The sequence below is a fragment of the Thrips palmi genome, unplaced genomic scaffold, assembly GCF_012932325.1.
Source record: "Thrips palmi isolate BJ-2018 unplaced genomic scaffold, TpBJ-2018v1 HiC_scaffold_3, whole genome shotgun sequence".
Lineage (NCBI taxonomy): Eukaryota > Metazoa > Arthropoda > Insecta > Thysanoptera > Thripidae > Thrips > Thrips palmi.
Window position 1 is genome coordinate 4,856,260 of NW_023144630.1, and position 17,912 is coordinate 4,874,171.

The window sequence follows — 17,912 nt, forward strand, 5'->3', positions numbered from 1 at the left end:
CTCGACATAAGCTTCGCGGCAATATCGGAAGGGCAGGCAGGCAGGCAGGCAGCCAGGCACGAGGATGGGGCCCACCCACAGAGGCTTACACGGCCGAATTCTTGCGCGGACCAGGAAAAAATGACGTCACATTAATTTTGCAGTCCACAAGGACAGTATCGAGGACCCGAATAATTCAGAGCGAGCATCCCCGGCATCATCCGTGGGGCCCGTGGTGGGGCCCCAGCCTCGTCTCTCCGCACCCCGACTCCCAGACCTGCTCAACACAACACGGCGTTTTGCCGCGGGGCTTGGCTTCGCCCGCGTGGAGAGAGGGAGAGAGGGAGAGGGAGAGAGAGAGAGAGAGAGAGAGAGAGAGAGAGAGAGAGAGAGAGAGAGAGAGAGAGAGAGAGAGAGAGAGAGAGAGAGAGAGAGAGAGGGGAGAGAGGGGGGGGGGGCATGCAGTGAATGCACCCTCGAGGTGCCAACCCTTTGCATTTCACTCCCCGTCCATTTCCTTTTTATTCCTCTTACTCCTTTTCCCCCTTCCCCCGCATTATTGCGTTGGACGTGATTCCAGCCATAATCGAAAAGGACCCCGCGACTCTGCCGGCACTGCGGAGTGGAGGTACAGGCAACACACAGTGGGCCAGAAGACCGGTGGAGGCGGTCAAAGTCGCGGACGCGTTTTGAGCTCCAGAGTCGCTGAATGGGACTCGAACCGAACGTGTGACCCCACCAATGGATTGCTCTCCGAATGAGGAATCCATTGGTGGGGTCACACGCTCGGTTCGAAACCTGTTTAGCGACTCTGGAGCTCAAAACGCGTATAGAGTTTTTGGGCCGCCCTTGCGGTGCGACTGTTCGTGTTAAGGGTGTGCCAGCACGGCGAGGGGAATCACCTTCGCTGATGGCGCGTGGGATTACCAACATCGTGGTGCGCGAAGAGAGATTGACGCACACGTCGAGACGACCACCAGACGCCCCCGGTGCGTGTGAGTGTGCGTGTGTGTGCGCCTGTGTGTGAGCGAGAGAAACAAGGCCAAGACGAAGCTGTTGGCCGGGAGCCAAATCACCCACTCTCAAAATACACGCGGCCAGGGAAATGGCAGGGGGGTCGTGCCCCCGGCGCCACGTTGTGGTCGGGCCGCCCCGCCCCGCCCCGCCCCGCCGCGGAATGACAAGCAGGCCGATGCAAAGCCGCCGCCACGTCCAGGGAACGCCTCGGAACGCCTCGGAACGCCTCGGAACGCCTCGGAACGCCTGCAAGCTCCCCAAGAGAATGGTTTTAGTGCCGGCAGCGTCCAGACGAGCACAACCAGTAAAACCAGGAAACCAGTCGAGTGAAATATCAAGCTGAAAACGGCACCGACGGGTGTTGAACCCCAGACCCGCGCTTCCCCGCCAGAGACGCTAAAGTACCGATGTGGCGCTGCTGACATAACACGGCCCGTCCGAGCGAGGTGCGCGAAGGCCTGCCTGTTGAAGGGATCGAACCCAACTCGACATGGCGCCGGTGCGTTCGTCGTGCGGGGTCTGGGGGATCGGGGCCACAATCCCACGAGAGAGGGGGGGGGGCAGCAACCACCGCAGTGCTTCATTAGCCCCGTCACCGACAGCCAGCGGTGACAGCCTCCAGGCTGTCATTTCTCGCGGATGCGCCGCGGAGCCGCCACCGCCACACCAGAAAGTAAAAAGAAGTTGGTCAGCTCGCACACTGGCAAACGCCACCGCGCTGCACAAGCAGTGCAGGCTGCAGCGTGCTGCACCAGCCCAGGTGGCAGTGTGTCGCTGCCGCCCCCACCCCCAGAGAGAGAGGCAGTGGCCGAGTGCGAGGCCGAGCCACGCCGCGGCCCAGTCGGCCCAGTCGGCCCGAGTCCACGTGGGGGTGCAGCTGCCGCGGAGCCGCGAGCCGCGAGTCTCAGTCCGCGACGCCGCGACGCCGCGAGCGAGTGCGAGAGAGATGGACAGTGGAAAGTGAAGGTGCACCGCTGGGACCGCTGGCCGGACGGGGCGGCGAAGGCGGTGACCATGGCAGAGTCAGCGTGTCTGAGGCCGCGGCTGACTGCAGCTGACAACTGACTCCAGCTGAGCGGCAAGGGCCCCGAGGCCGCCGCCATGTCCACCCCCAGCGGCACCCTGTCCCGCTACCCTGGAGCCACCCGGCCCGGGTCCGCCCTGGAGGTCAGTGTCACGGCAGCCGTGTGGTCTGGAGGGTCGCTTTCGGTGCCGCAGGTCGTGGGTTCGAACACCGCGGTGACGGCTCGTTTTTCAGCCCGCTGCTTTACTGCTTGACGGCGAGCTATTTGTGTTTATGAGTGCCCTCCGGCCTCCCCCGGGCACGGCGGGCCCTCGCGTCATTTGTAGAACACAGCCCAATTACTGTTTCGGGGGAGAGAGAGCGAGGTGGTCTGGGGCGCTGCGCTGCACCCGCTTGGCAAGCCTGGCAGAGACGTGTCAATAAAAACGCCATCCAACTCGACGTGAGCAGCAGCCACAGGGAGAAGAGCACTGACTCCACATTTTTGCTAACGTGACCGCGCACTGCACCAGTGCTGCCACGTTAGCAGGCGAAAATCCCCAAGACCCCTCGGTATCGAAAGGGTTGCCAACCTCGGCCTGCCTACTGGGCAATCCTTGGCCCCGCCATCGCGAAGTTGCCTGGCAGACAGGCTGAGGTTGGCAACCCTTTCGACACCGGTGCATCGAGGGGATTTTTTGCCTGGTTGTGTGGCAACACTGCCGGGGCTTACTCTCGCGCCTGGGACTGCTTGAGAAAGAATGGCGGGCGTCTGGCGGCGCGGCGCGAGGCACTAACTGGGTCACACGTGGTCAAGCCGGTCAAGCCCACAAAGACGGGCGCGCTGCCGCGCCGCCACACCGCCACCATTGTCTAGAGGGAGCCGAGGGTGCCGGGTCGGTGCGCCCAGACGGCCGAGACACACGGGCCATCGAGGCGAACTGCAATCTGCAATTCACCCCGGCCATGCCGCCGGGCAAACACCAGCATGACGGCGTGGGGCCGCGCAGTGGGCCGGAAGACCGATGGAGGCGGCCAACATCTCGGACGCGTTTTGAGCTCCAGAGTCGCTGAATAGGACTCGAACCGAACGTGTGACCCCACCAATGGATTCCTCGTTCGGAGAGCAATCCATTGATGGGGTCACACGTTCGGTTCGAGTCCCATTTAGCGACTCTGGAGCTCAAAACGCGTCCGGGATTTCGACCGCCTCCACCGGCCTTCCGGCCCACTGCATGCCGGCTGGCTGGCCGAACGTAAACACGCGCGCTCTTCGGGTGGCCGCCGCCAGGCCGACGCGTCGGACAACAAGGCCGTCATCGGTGACGTCACTGACGAGGCGCCCCGAAATAGCGCGGCACGACGCCGCCCGACGCAGCGTCCCGCGGCGGCCAGGACTGTGGGCCGCCGCGTGACATGTGTTATTAGTTAGTTGTGTCGCCCGGTTCCCGCCTTCGACCGGCCAAGTCCGCGGCAACGATGAAAACCCACCCACTGTGGACGAAATAAAACTGGGGCTTTCCTGCTTCAGACTCCGTGTTTTCTATTCCCGTACGTGGAGGGAGGCGGCGCTGAAATCGTAACGACTGCCAGCAATGACAGGCCGGGGCTGAGCCCCCCCCCCTCCTCCTCGAGTGCGCCTGCAAAGGGGGCAGCTTGCTAAGGATCAAACGTGTTGGTCCCTCCCCCGCCCCCACCCCCACCTTGAAACACCGCAGACCGCCGCCAGTCGTCCGCGACTTGGCCGCGAACAACGCCAGCCGTCCCCACAACGCGTTTTACCGACTTTTTACGAACCTTTTTTTTTCGTCATCATTTTTCGTTTCATTGGCAACACCACACTTAAAATTCCTGCGTAGTTGGAGACGTGATTTGTCCGAGAAAAGCGAAAGCCACTGCGGCGGTTCGTGGCGAGGTGGTAGTCTCGACACGACACCGAGTCGTGCGCCGCGACGCCGCGACGCCGCGACGCCCGACGCTGCGACGCCGGGCTGGCGGCGAGGCTGCCCTTGAGGTAAACACCCCCTCCAGGCCCTCCAGGCCCTCCAGGCCCTCCAGCGCTCCGGCCCTGCTGACTCAGAGTCGTCGCTCTGTCTCTCTCGCACCTACACGGAACGCCCCTCGAGTGCGAGAGAGACAGAGCGACGGACGCTGGGGCCCTGCCTGCCTTGCCTGTGCCCGGGCTGTGCCCGGGGCCGCGGGCACCCCGTCCTGGCCATCCTTGACTCCGCTCGACTCACAGTGTGACTCACAGGGGGCTCGACGCCCCTCAGCGCGTATTGTGCGCCCCACCCTCGGCGAAAAACCAGAAACAGGGCGACCTGTTCTCGATCTCCAGGATCTCGACCAGGTGACAATGCGGCGCCGTAATCGCCTTACGCGCGGCTTTGGAGGGGCGGGGCGCCGTGAGAGTAGGCAGCGCGCCGCGCAGGGGAGCGATGTCTTGCCTACCCGCCAGGGGCTCGAGTCGCTAAATGGGACTCGAACCGAACGTGTGACCCCACCAATGGATTGCTCTCCGAACGAGGAATCCATTGGTGGGGTCACACGTTCGGTTCCAGTCCCGTTCAGCGACTCTGGAGCTTAAGGCGCGTCTAGAGTTTTGGCCGCCTCCGGCCCACTGTGCATTGGCGACAGTTTGTTTCTCTTCATGTTGACACCCCTGTTGCATGGCTCTGTGTGTGTGTGTGTGTGTGTGAGAGAGAGAGAGAGAGAGAGAGAGAGAGAGAGAGAGTGTCTGTGTGGTTGTGCTGCTACCGTGCTGACGCATTCCGTTTGTGTTGCAGGTGCCCAGGGCGCGGCCCGACTCCAGCATGGATTCTAACAGGTAGGTCTCGCCTTGGCCAAGCCTTGGCCGCGGGGCGGCAAGCCTTGCTGCAAGCCTTGCTGCAAGCGTCGCTCCGTCTCTGTCGCACCCGAGGGGCCCTCCAGGAGGGTGCGAGAGAGACAGAGCGGCGGCGCCTTCGGCCAACCTAACCTAACTTCCGGGCGGAAGGGCAGCCGGTCGTTAGGGCGCCACGTCTTTCTAACTTGTACTTTTTGCCCTTCAACTCCTCCTCCGGCGAGGAGAGCAAATGAATTGAAAGTGAATTGGGACGAGGGAGAGGGACCCCCGGGGACCCTGGATGCGCCGCGTGGCGCGCTTGGCGCATCTAAGAGCCGCCCGCCGCTCTTGGCTTCGGCCCGCAGTGGGCCAGAAGACCGGTGGAGGCGGCCAAAACTCTAGACACTTTTTGAGCTCTAGAGTCGCTAAATGGGACTCCAACAGAACGTGTGACCCCACCAATGGATTGCTCTCCGAGCGAGGAATCTATTGGTGGGGTCACACGTTCGGTTCGAGTCTCATTTAGCGACTCTAGAGCTCAAAACACTCCTAGAGTTTTGGCCGCCTCCACCGGTCTTCTGGCCCACTGTGCGGCCGGCCGGCAGATGGCCAGCCGGATAGCGGCTCTCGCTCGCTCTCACGGACATGGTCGCCCTCGCACGTAGACTCCTCCGGGCTGTTACTCATCGCGCCGTCCAGTCGGCGTGGTGCCAGCCGAGCCGAGAGCCGAGCCGAGAGCCGAGCCGAGCGATCCCGAAGTCGTTTCGTCGCTCTGTCTCCGTCGCACTCGCGTAGCGCAGCCTTGGCGTAGCGGCCGTCGCGTGGCGGTGCGAGAGAGACAGACTGAGCCCGGACTCGGATCAGCCTGCCCCCTTCAAGTCATGCCGCGTCCGGGCCGCCGCTCTGGAAAGAACCGACGCGCACACCCCGGAGCAGCGACTTGTACACTGCAAAAAATTGCTGGAATTTTTCGACTAACTTCGTCAAACTGCGGGTACTCTGAGCTTGACAAAACGCCATTTTGTCACGAGTCTGTCGGGGTGTGACGGTTCTATCCTGGCGGCTGGCGCGGTCGGGCGCGGTCCTCTCCCCTCCCCCTCTCTCTTACTAATTGTGCACCGGCGGTGCGATAATTTGAGCCTTCCCCGCGCCTCGGCGCCTCGGCACCGCCAAGCACGCCAAGCACGCCGTCTGCATCGACGGGTGGCCGACGACGCGGCGGTCGCGGAAGTGGTCCTTCAAGGCGGGGCGGGGCGGGGCGGCCCATTAGGGGAGGCAGGTGTACACCAGATGCCTGCCGCGAGGACCGGCCGTCGTGAGCCGTGAGGACCGTCATGAGGGCGAGGCTATCAAACGCGGCGGAAATATTTAATCCCCTCGGGACAATATGGTCTGTCGGTGGCGTGGCGACGCTGGGCGGGGTGGGGCGGGGGGGGGCGGGGCGGGGCGGGGCGCGGTGTGAGGCGCAGGGCGCAGTAAAGACGTGGAAATACTGCAAATGGAGTCCCGAGGAGAGAAAGAAGTCCTGTCATTTAGTAAGGTGCGCCGTGTGTGTGTATATGTGTGTGTCTGTGTGTGCGCCCCCCTCGCCCTAATCGCTGCATCCCGTTCGCGCCCCGCTGGCTGTGCTGGCTTCACTGGCTTCCCCAGTGTGGCAGCCCCGCGCTGCAAACGTGCCAAGTGGTCAGCCCGCAGCCCGCACGGCACCTGTGGGCCTGGCCGGCACCTACCGGCAGCAACCGGCAGCCAGCACTGTGCGCGTCCACCCCGCCCCGCCCCGCCCCGCCCCGCCTCGCCCCACCCCGCGGACGGGGGAGGGGGAAGCCTCCTGGGAAATACGAGCCCCGCAGCTTAGATCGGCCCCGGCGAGCCCCGGCCCGGCCCGGCTCGCTTTGGGGTGCGTTTGTTGGTCAGTTGTGGCTCTTGCCCTGCACTTCGCCCTACCCTGCCAACTAGCCCGACGGCCCGCAGTGGCCAGAGGGCGGCAAGACGCGTTTTGACCTCCAGAGTCGCTAAACAGGACTCGAACCGAACGTGTGACCCCACCAATGGATTCCTCGTTCGGAGAGCAATCCATTGGTGGGGTCACACGTTCGGCTCGAGTCCCATTTAGCGACTCTGGAGCGAGGGGGCCACCACCCCCGTAATCCTGTGTACAAATCGGCTGGTAATCTCCGGTAATCCATGCCGTAATCACGTAATCCTTGACAAAATTTTGGCATTTTTCAACGTTTTTGAGCCACTTTTCAACGTTTTAGAACCAATTTTCCAAAATTTCACGCGTAATCCCCAGTAAATTTCCCGTAATCCCGTAATCTTGTGTACGCCTGAAATGAGAGTGGTGGCCCCCTCGCTCTGGAGCTCAAAACGCGTCCTGGATTTGGACCGCCTCCACCGGTCTTCCAGTCCACTGTGGGGCCGGTCCTCAGGTTGTGCGGGACGTGTTGCAGGACGCTGCGCGGCGAGAGCGTCTGCACCGACTGGACGGACTCGGTGCCCAAGCCGGCCACGCCGACGCGCCACAACTTCCACGTGGGCATCTACGGGTGGCGCAAGCGCTGCCTGTACCTGCTCATCCTGGCGCTCCTCGTCATGGTCATCGTCAACCTGGCGCTCACGCTCTGGGTGCTCAAGGTCATGGAGTTCTCCTCGGTGAGTTGGCCACGCCATTATAAGTGCAATCCCTTATTTTTTTTTGCCCCGCCGCGTGGACGTTAAAGCCTTAGCAACCCCTCTCACGCACTATCTCTCTCTCACACACGCGGGCCTCCCCGTCCAGATTTGTCCCGCGTCGTTCCTCTGCCCGTGATCTTCTTACGAGCGATACGTCATCCCCCCCCCCCTTATTATTTCTTTTTTCGATTGTTTTTATTTTGTGCCGACGTGCGGCGCTTCGGCCCTCCGGCCGGCCGAAGTGTGCGTGTACACCGTTACATGGCTACACACACAAAGCCCCGCCACTTGGCGCCCTCCAGTAAACAAAACATAATTTTGCATAAATTTGCCGCGCCGCCCAGAGGCGCCCAGGCCGACCACTTTTGTTTCTATGGCGATCAGGCCACCGCGTCATCGACGTGACAGGAAACAACAACAACAACAACAACAACAACAAGAACATCCCCGTCAAGTGGGGCCTAGGCACGCGGGAATGTCAAGCTGTTTGCTCTCACTATTTTCTGGACAAAAAAAATGCACAGAAAAAACTTTTAAAAAAATTTCCGGCGTCGTCTTAGCGTTAAATTCCATTTCAACCTTCGCTATTGTTCCTCTTCCCGCGGCGACGCGCGGTGAGCACGTTTACCTGTCTCCCTTCCACTGGCCGCCCACGCGCTCACACCTCGTTCTCTCTCTGTTTATTTATTCACAGACCCTGCCCCCTCTTTTTACTCACTCCCTCGCACACTACGCATGCACTACGCGGTTCCCTTTTACTCTCGCACACATCCCGCGCTAATTCATACGTTGGAATCCCAGGCGGCGGCAAATCGTTTTTCAAACGTGATTGCTGAGTCCCGTGACTCCCAATCCACCGGCTCAACGTGTTGTTGTTTTTGTTGTTGCTTTGGCGCTTTTTTCCTGTTTTGGCGCGGTTTCCATTCTGCTTTAACTCGCTACTTTATGGCCTGGTCGCGGTGAGCGGGTGCCTCCGCCAGTTTGCCCCGTTCCCCCACTCAACCCTTCCTCTTCCTCCCAAGGCTCGACCTCCCTCCCTCTGATTGGTCCTCAGGAAACGGAAGTCATTTCGAAACCGGAAATGATTTTGATCAAAAGCTGCAGAGGTGGGGCGGCATATATCATGAGGCCCGGCCCGTGTCACGGGCCCGCGCATGCTGCCTGCTTGGAGACTGGTTTCGGGAGAGAGAGAGAGAGAGAGAGAGAGAGAGAGAGAGAGAGAGAGAGAGAGAGAGAGAGAGAGAGAGAGAGAGAGAGAGGGAGAGTTCCCGCGTTTACCGCCCGTCCGCCAAAAGCGCGTAGCCTCGCGTTTTGCTCGGTCGTCATTTTGGCGCGGCGTTGTGGGTGGCGGGATTCCCGCCAAAACGACAGCTTTTCTTGCGTTGGTAAGCCTGCCTGCCTGCCGCCACCAATCACACGCCGAATGGAATAATAATACAATAATACCAACACGCCGACAATGAAAACTGATTGCCGGCATTGTGCGAGGCATTGGGGCAGCCGAGGGGCGGGGCGCGGCCGCCCGCTCTTTATGCACTTGTTGTACAGTCGCGCGCGGTATTTCCCGCCAAAAGTTATTTCCCCGCCTTTTTCTCGACAACTGACCGACAAACTGCGTGGCTGTGGCGCTGGGAGGTCGAGGGGTCAAGGTCACCAGGCTGGCACCCGTCCTTGCGAGAGAGACAGACAGACAGAGAGGGGCAGAGCGTGGTGGCCCCAGGGAATCGGGCCGTGCCTGGCAGTGCCTCACGACGCCTTGGAATGGTGTCGATGACGGCAGAGTCCTTCCCTGTCCTCCCCGGTCCTGGTTGGTCCTTCCCCGCACCTGCTGCCGTCATTTTCACCCTCTCTCTCTCTCTCTCTCTCTCTCTCTCTCTCTCTCTCTCTCTCTCTCTCTCTCTCTCGTTGCGATTGATTTGCATTGGAAGTAATCTGGGCGGCCCGGAGCAACAGCTGCTCGCGTCGCCGACGGACAGAGACACACCGTCAGGCTCCGAGGGGCGAAAAATAGTTCCAAAGAGAAAGTGAGAATTACTTTTTGAACGGAAGCTTCTTTGCGAGAAGCCGTGAATGCGAGGCCCGTGGCCCGGGCGGGTCCCTCTGGAGCCGAGGCTGGAGCGCTGGAGGGGGCGGGGCCTGGCGGGGCCTGGGGAGGGGCATTCCCTGGCTGCCCCGGCGGCCCCGGCTGTCCCGCGCCCCGTCCGGCCGCGCAGCCTTCAGCCTTTCCACTCCAGCGAAGCCCTTTAGGTCGCATCCCTCCCTTCTTCTTTTCTATTACGGCGACGTGTTTTAACCTCATTTTACGTGTCTTTATGAGTCCGGCGGGCCGTGGCGTCGCGCTCCCGGACGCCGAACCCCTCCCCCTCCCCTCCCCCTCCCCTCCCCTCCCCCCTCCCCCTCCCCCCCTCCCCTCCCCTCCTCCCCCTCTCCTCCCCTCCCCTCCCCTTCCCAGCCCGCCACGGCATCCCCTGCAGGAAAGTGCAAAGGCCAAAATAATGACGCGGCTCTCTTTGTACGCGGCGCGCTACCGTCACTTTCCGCGCCTATTTTCCTGTGTTGTTGTTGTTTTTTGCTGTTATTTTCGTTTTATCGGACTTGATTTTTCCGCGCACCTCTTTAGGACAGGTCCTTCCAAAGGATGCAGCAGGGGCGGTTCTCTTGAACGCGGTGGGGTGGCGTAGAGGTGTGGTCTCGCGAACGGAAAAGTCTTGGGTTGGAACACTCGCGTAAATTTGTGTGTGTGTGTGTGTGTGTGTGTGTGTGTGCATTCTTTATGGCCGATTCAGTAGTGCGAAACACGTTTGTTGGTCCAACAATAAATGAGGATTCAGGGGTGGCGACGGCCCCCCGCGTTCGCCCGAGGGCCGGGCGGGGCGGGGCCGGGCGGGGCGGAGCGTGTGGCCTGTAATCAAGGCCCCTGATACGTGCCCCGCGCGTGCTATCCGTGACTAATCGTTCCATGACTGCTGCCCATCAAAAGCCACGATGGCCGGCAGTTCCCCGGCAGTTCCCGCAGGAACGTCCTGGAACGACTTTGGCTGGGCGGGGCTGCCTGGAGGCTGATAAAACCGCGGCCAGCCGTCGGGGTTCCCTTCGGCTCTCTTCGGCCGCCTTCGGCCCCCTTCGGCCGTCGGCGCGTGCGCTTCGCACGGCTTCGCACAGTGCTCTGCCTCCGCGGTTGATTTGCCCAGGTGATCTCTGTCCCACACCCTGCCGCCCGGAGTTGTCTTGTTCTTCTCTTTAAACCTCTTTCAGCACTGATCCCCCTTATCAGCACCGGCCGCGCCTCGCCTGCCTGCCTGCCAGCCCCGCCTGCCCCGCCTGCCTGCCAGCCCCGCCAGCCCCGCCGGCCTCCGGAGGGGAGGCCGCCTCGCGCCGCCTCGCGCCTCGCTGTCTACTCAGGGTTATGTACGAGCTATTCCAATTGCTGTGCAACGTGAGAACTTTGGCGACGGCCTAGCACCTCACCCCCGCGGCCGCCGCGTGCCGCGCCCCCGGCGTGAACCCCACCACACGCAAAAAAAAAGTTTGGCTTGCCCAGGTTGACGTTTTGTGACGACTACCAGGACGCAAATTTGAAAAAGACAAAAATTGAAAATTTCGCAATGTATAAGTTTTACCGCACTTGGATTAAATTTTTAAATTTTTTCGAAACCAAGAAAATCTTTTGCCGTTTCTGTCGCTCTTTTTTCTCCCTCACTCCTCCGGTTGGGCCGGCCGGGACCGGCGCTCGGGGCAGGAATTCCACGTGATGCAGGAGATGCAGGCCGTGACGTAGGAAAGAGAAAGTTTCATCCCCTCCACCGTGACTCGCAGACGCGTCATCAACGAGGTGGCGTCTGTCGCGGGTAAGCACCCCCATCACGTTAACACGCGCAGCGACGAAGCCCCGGCACAGTGGGCCAGAAGACCGGTGGAGGCGGGCACAATTCTTGACGCGTTTTGAGCTCCAGAGTCGCCAAATGGTACTCCAACCGAACGTGTGACCCCATCAATGGATTCCTCGTTCGGAGAGCAATCCATTGGTGGGGTCACACGGTCGGTCCGAGTCCCTCTAGCGACTCTGGAGATCAAAACGCGTCTTGAGTTTCGGCCGCCTGCACCGGTCTTCTGGCCCACTGTGGTCAGGGCGGCGAGGTTAGGCTAGGTTAGGTGGCGGCGGATCGGAATGCCTGCCGATCTACTTGCCGCCGTGCCCGGGGCGGGGCGTGCCCGGGGCGTGCTCGGCGTCAAGGCCGTATTACGGCAAATGAGGTTTGTGTCGGGACATTATGTCACCGTCGGGACGAGGTGGCGGGGAGGGGGAGGGGGAGGGGAGGGGCAGAGAGGGGTGGCGGAAGCTCAAGTGCGCGCGTATGAGACGGCTGGTATTCGCCCCCAAGGGTAATAGCAGGCGCGGAGGCGCGGCGGCGCAGCCCAGGCGTAGCCGGCGAGGGGTCCTGCGAGTCCTTCCAGTCCTACGACCGGCGAAGAATTGCGTTCACCTCTTGTTAAAGCGCGCGTACAATATCGCAGGGAGGGCGTCCGGGGCGGGGCGGGGCGGGGCGGGGCGGGGCGGGGCGGGGCGGGGCGGGGCGGGGCGGCCTGGCAAATTTCATCACGGACACTCTAAATCGGGGGCCGGTGTGCGTTCCTCTCGGGGGCGGCCGCCACGCGCGGCGCGCAGCGCGTAGGTCCGGACCGGGTCCCCTCGGTCTCCCCCCCCCCCCCCCCGCGTCCAGGAGTGCCATGCAAAGGAGACAGGGGAGTAATGCATGTCATGATGTCGCTTCGCGGTGCTTCGCGGCCAATGAATAAATTTCTCATCCCGCTCGCCGCCTGCACATCGCGCACCCCCATAAATCCGCCGTCCCCCTTTCGCTGCTTTTTGCCGCTTTTTGCTCGCCGCGTGCTTCCCCCTTCCGGGGCGCGCGGCGATGAAATAGTTTCGCGACAGGTTCAAATAAAAAGGCCTCTTTTTCTGGCGGGGCACAGTGGGCCAGAAGATCGGAGGCGGTCAAAGTCCCGGACGCGTTTTGAGCTCCAGGGTCGATAAGTGGGACTCGAACCGAACGTGTGACCCCACCAATGGATTGCTCGGTTCGAGTGCCATTTAGTGACTCTGGAGCTCAAAACGCGTCTGGGATTTTGACCGCTTTCACCAGTCTTCTGGCCCACTGTGCACGGTGTGGAGGGGGCGATGCTTTATAGGTGTGATTCGGCTCATCGTCTCCGTAACATTTTCATCCCTGATCGCGCGGCGGTGTCGCGGTAAAGTTCATGGTGCGGTCGTCGTCGTCATCGTCGCCTTCCTGGCGCTCCAGGGCCGCGCGCTGGCCGCCGCAAAGGTCGCCGTGCCGTAGACTGTCTCTCTCGCACGCATACGGGGCGCCCCACGAGTGCGAGAGAGACGGAGCGGTGGCAGCGACCCAGCCATTTCAAACCGATCAAACACTCCCCGCCCTTTTCCCCTGGAGACGAGGGCCCTGCGCCGGCCTATCCGAAGCGGCCTAGCCGGATTTGAACCCGGTTTGTCTGCCGGCTGATTCCACACAGCGCTCCGTCTCTCTCGCACTCACGGGGCGTCCCGTAGCTGCCCGTGAGTGCGAGAGAGACAGAGCGACGCAGGCGGCACCATGCTGCGGCAGGGCCTGGAGGGCCTGGAGTCCAGGTGGCGCTCAGGCCGCTCCAGTCGCTCTGCCAGTCCCGGCGATTCCCTGAATGCACATAAATCTGGTGTAGGCTGCCGAGGCGGCTGAGGCCACCACGCCGTGGCCGGTGCGGCCGGTGCCGTGTGATAGATCGCGAGGGGCGGCAGGGCACAGTGGGCCAGAAGACCAGTGGAGGCGGCCAAAACTCTAGACGCGTTTTGAGCTAGAGTAGCTAAACGGGACCGAACTGAACGTGTGACCCCACCAATGGATTCCTCGTTCGGAGAGCAATCCATTGGTGGGGTCACACGTTCGGTTCGAGTCCTGCTTAGCGACTCCAGAGCTCAAGAAAAGTGTCTAGAGTTTTTGCCGCCTCCACCGGTCTTCTGGCCCACTGTGCGGGCGCCAAGGCCGAGCGGAGGCGTAAGGGACGAGGAGGGGCATTTATATGTGCGTTTCGCATCGCATTCGGATTCGGACACAACTTTCTTGCGGAATTGTGGCAGCGGCCGGATTGAGCGGTCCAGCGCCATCATTCCTGTGAGACTCCAGACTCCAGGCTCCAGACTCCAGGCAGGCTCCAGGAGGGGCGCCGCTCGGAGCAGCTCGAGCTTTGGACGCCCAAGTGGAAGGCTGGCGATAACGGCACCTTGCCCTGGGGGAGGAAAGCCAAGCTGTCTGTGTGTGAGAGTGAGAGAGAGGAGGGGGAGGGAGAGAGAGAGAGAGCGAGTGTGTGTGGGTGCGAATGTGCGGCTGGATAGCGGACGCCAAACGGAGTGAGAAAAGAAAAAAATCTAACGAGCTTTGTCGAGGCGCCAGGGGGATTCGAACCCGCGCTTTGCGGCTCGGCGCGCGGCTTCGGACCAAATTGGGAATCGGCGGCGACTTCTTGGGGGGAGGGGGCTTTAATAGCGAACGGCGACCAGCCGGGGAAGCCCCGCGGTGGAGGCGGACAAAACTCTGAACGCGTTTTGAGCCCCAGAGTCGCTTAACAGGACTCGAACCGAATGTGTGACCCCACCAATGGATTCCTCGTTCAGAGAGCAATCCATTGGTGGGGTCACACGCTCGGTTCGAGTCCCATTTAGCGACTCTGGAGCTCAAAACGCGTCCAGAGTTTTGTCCGCCTCCACCGGTCTTTGGCAAATCCACTGTGCGGGGCACTTGGAAGAACACGGCGGGCTTCGAGGCTTCCAGGCTTGGCGGCGCCAAGACAAAAGAGCGGCCCGGGGCGACGCGCGGTTCCTTCGTTAGCTAGGCCAGCCTGCCCGGCCTGCCCGGCCTCTCCCAGTAATTATAGACAATCGCTTCCACGCCACTTTTTCTCATCAAATTGGCGGGCGGGGCGGGGCGGCCTTTTCCGGCTTCGCTTTGATACCCGCTCAGACTGTGAAGCTCGCTGGCCAACACTGAGCCCATGGTCGCATAAAAACCTCTTGAAATTTGTGTAGTACATCAGCCTTAGTGTGGGTCCGTCGGCAATGTGCCTCTAAAATACCGCATGACAGGCCTACTTTCGCGGCGTGTCACAGTGGGCCGGAAGCCCGGTGGAGGCGGCCAAGGCGCGTTTTGAGCTCCAGAGTCGCTAAACATGGCTCGAACCGGACGTGTGACCCCACCAATAAATTCCTCGTTCGCAGAGCAATCCATTGGTGGGGTCACACATTCGGTTCGAGGTCCATTAAGCGACTCTGGAGCTCAAAACGCGTCCAGAGTTTTGGCCGCCTCCACCGGTCCTCTGGCCCACTGTGCGCCACGTTTTAACACGTTTTAAACCACTCCTTTACGCGCTGTCGCATCAGGTGCCGTCGGCGTAATGCTTTTTTACAGTGCCGTTCGCCTCGTGCACGCCGCCACGCCGACGCTCTAAACACTGGGCACCCCCAGCGCCATGCGCGCCCCGCCAAACGTTCATTGCGTTTTCGTTTCGGAATGTTAATAATAGATGGCGCGATGACGTCATCGGTTGACGACCTCTTACCTACGGCCCTTCGCTGCTACACTGTGCTTCACAGTGCAGGCACAGAATTAGCTGCAACCCTTCTCGGGGGGAGGGGGAAGGGGGGAAGCGCAAGCCGGAGCGTGTCTCACTCAATTATGGTGATTGATGTGTCTCTCTCGATAGCGCGGGAAAAGAGAGACAGAGCGCCGCCAAAGCGTTTGACTCCATTTGTGCGCTGTGTGTGAGTGTGTGTGGTGAGTGTGTGTGTAGCGGCAGTGAAATGTCGTTGGCGCGTGCCGCCAGCGCGCCTCCCTCGCGATTCGTCTCTTGTTTTCGTTTCCTTTTTTTCTCTCTCCCCTCCCTTCCCCTTCCCTCTTCGCAGACACACCTCGCGTCCCGTATTGAATTGGCACTAGCTGCGCGTGCCTCCATATGGCCCGCGCGCCGCCTGCCTGCCTGTCTGTCTGTCTGCCTGTCTGTCCGCCCGTCGATGAAGCGCCGTGTTTGACGACGGCTTTGAATCGCATTCGGAGAGCCTGCTGAAAAATGCAAGGCGGTGCCGGGACTCGAACGCGTGCCCCTCGGCCCGATTATGGCGGCTGGCTTGCCTGGAGCCACGCTGGAGCCTCCAGGCGGTCCAGGCGGCAAAGAGCCCCTGGAGGGCAGGCAATCCGATGCACGCGCGCGCAGCGTGTTGCCTACGCTCGACTCCGCAGGGGCGCTCGCATGGCTTCGATGCTTCATCGACTTGACTGGCGATTGGAGGCTGGCCGTGCTTCGCCGCCGTGCTTCGCGGCCCCAGTCCCAAGTGCACTTGCAGGGCCACAAAACTGCAAAACTCGCAGCCCGCCTATGACAGGAGGGCGCCCCGCCCCCTCCCGGCTCTTCCCCTGAGTTTTAAACCTGATGAAAGATTCACCCTCGGCTCGCAGTGTGAGTGCGGATCGTTGCAGGCCACGGCCTTGCGACCGCGCAGTGGGCCAGAAGACCGGTAGAGGCGGCCAAAATCTCGAACGCGTTTTGAGCTCCAGAGTCGCTAAATGGGACTCGAACCGAACGTGTGACCCCACCAATGGACTGCTCTCCGAGCGAGGAATCCACTGGTGGGTTCACACGTTCGGTTCGAGTCCTGTTTAACGACTCTGAAGCTCAAAACGCGGTCTTCTAGCCCACTGTGCACCGTCTGACCGAGACCCTCGCTTGCTGTTCCAGGAGGGCATGGGCCAGCTGCGCGTGGTGGCGGGGGGCCTGCAGCTCAACGGCCAGGCCATGGTGCTGGACGCCCTGATCGCGTCCAACATCCGGTCGCGCAAGGGCCAGCCCATCACCATCGAGTCCTCCATGAACTTCTCGCTCAACGTCCGGGACGAGGAGGGCGCCGTGGCCTCGCAGATGTTTCTAGGTGCGCCACCCAGTTGCAAAGTATTGCATGTTGTTTTTGTTGTTGTTTCTTAATTTTGAAAGTTTTTTTCCCTCCAGGGAAGGACCGGCTGGAGTGCGCGGCGTCTGGCTTCCGCGTGGCGGACTCCAAGGGCCGCACGCTCTTCTCGGCCGACAGGAAGGAGGTGGTGGTGGGCGCGTCGCTGCTCCGCGTCACCGGCCAGGGCGGCGCCGTGTTCGACGCGTCGGTGCAGACGCCCGCCGTCCGGGCCGACTCCGGCAGCGACCTCAGGTACCGCAAGGCCCACCGGTCTTCTGACCCACTGTGCGACGGCAGAGATCTCAACGCACGCAGCGCCTGTCGAGCGATTCGTCCCTCTGTCTCTCTCGCGCCGTCGTAGAGTGCCCCACGAGTGCGACAGAATCTGAATGCCTCGGCTGCGTACTACTGCGTGGCATTCGCCCGGTCGTGCTGTCTCTCTCTCTCTCTCTCTCTCTCTCTCTCTCTCTCTCTCTCTCTCTCTCTCTCTCTCTCTCTCTCTCTCTCTCTCTCTCTCTCTCTCTAACCGTCCCCGTTCCTTCCGGGCATGCCCTGCAGGTTGGAGTCACCCACGCGGTCCCTGTGGGTGCGCGCCCCCCAGGGCGTGGCTATCGAGTCCCGCGCGGGGGACATCAGCGCCTCGTGCCTCACCGACCTCAAGCTGCAGTCCGTCGCGGGATCGGTGAGTTCAGTGTCAGTTGTCTCGGTGGCCGAGCGCGTTGAGGCGAGGATCGCCGGCACCAAGGACCGTGGTTCGATTCCAAAGGTTTTTTTTTTTTTTTCAAATCGAATTTTTCTTATTTTTTTTTTAGATACGACTGGACTCGGCGCGCCTGTTCCTGCCCAGCATGAAGATGGCCGTGGCCGAGGTGCCCGCCGGCAAGGCGGCGTCCTCGCGCGCGCAGGGCCGCCAAGAAGGCCGCCGTCGAGACGAGATCTACCAGCTGTGCATGTGCGGCAACGGCAAGCTGTTCCTGAGCGCGGCGGAGGGCCTCTGCGCCGCGGACGACGACAGTCTGGTGTGCCGGTGATGGGCCGGGCCGGACTTAGGCTGGACTTCCCCCTCCCCTCCCTCCTCCTCTCAAGACTAAAAGACCCCCCAGGGACCTGACTCTCAGAGTGCCGACGAGTGAATTAGCAATTCTCAGTTTAGAAAAAAAATTATTATTGATGGTGTTAGACAAATGCTGCCATGAGCGCAAAATTAGCCAAAGTTGGCGTAAGTGAATGTGAATGTTATCCACGTCCAGGTGGCAGAGTATTGCCCCAACCTTGCGGAAGCTTTAACTGTGTATGAAAGTGATTAGATACGTAATTTATAGTGAATTTGTTTGTGTAATTGTTATAGCCTGAATGGTTTGTACATATATATGTGTAAAAATAAAGATGTATTTATAGAGTTCACGACTCTTTGGCCATTATTT

At 61.2% G+C, this 17,912-nt stretch overlaps 1 protein-coding gene across 1 annotated transcript; it reads left to right on the forward strand.

The window, feature by feature from the left end:
- The first annotated feature begins 1,856 nt into the window (after positions 1–1,856).
- Positions 1,857–17,895, forward strand: LOC117648053 (delta-sarcoglycan). Its single transcript, XM_034390216.1, has 7 exons — positions 1,857–2,163; positions 4,786–4,826; positions 7,274–7,475; positions 16,281–16,470; positions 16,548–16,740; positions 17,047–17,170; positions 17,301–17,895. The coding sequence occupies exons 1-7, from the start codon at positions 2,098–2,100 to the stop codon at positions 17,517–17,519; spliced, it is 1,035 nt and encodes a 344-aa protein (XP_034246107.1). The 5' UTR covers positions 1,857–2,097; the 3' UTR covers positions 17,520–17,895.
- The last annotated feature ends 17 nt before the right edge of the window (positions 17,896–17,912 follow it).

Coding starts and splice junctions, on each gene's coding strand:
- LOC117648053 (XM_034390216.1), top strand. CDS start 2,098: ATGTCCACCCCCAGCGGCACCCTGTCCCGCTACCCTGGAGCCACCCGG. Junction 4,827..7,273: donor TCCAGCATGGATTCTAACAG/GTAGGTCTCGCC, acceptor GACGTGTTGCAG/GACGCTGCGCGGCGAGAGCG. Junction 16,741..17,046: donor GACTCCGGCAGCGACCTCAG/GTACCGCAAGGC, acceptor CATGCCCTGCAG/GTTGGAGTCACCCACGCGGT.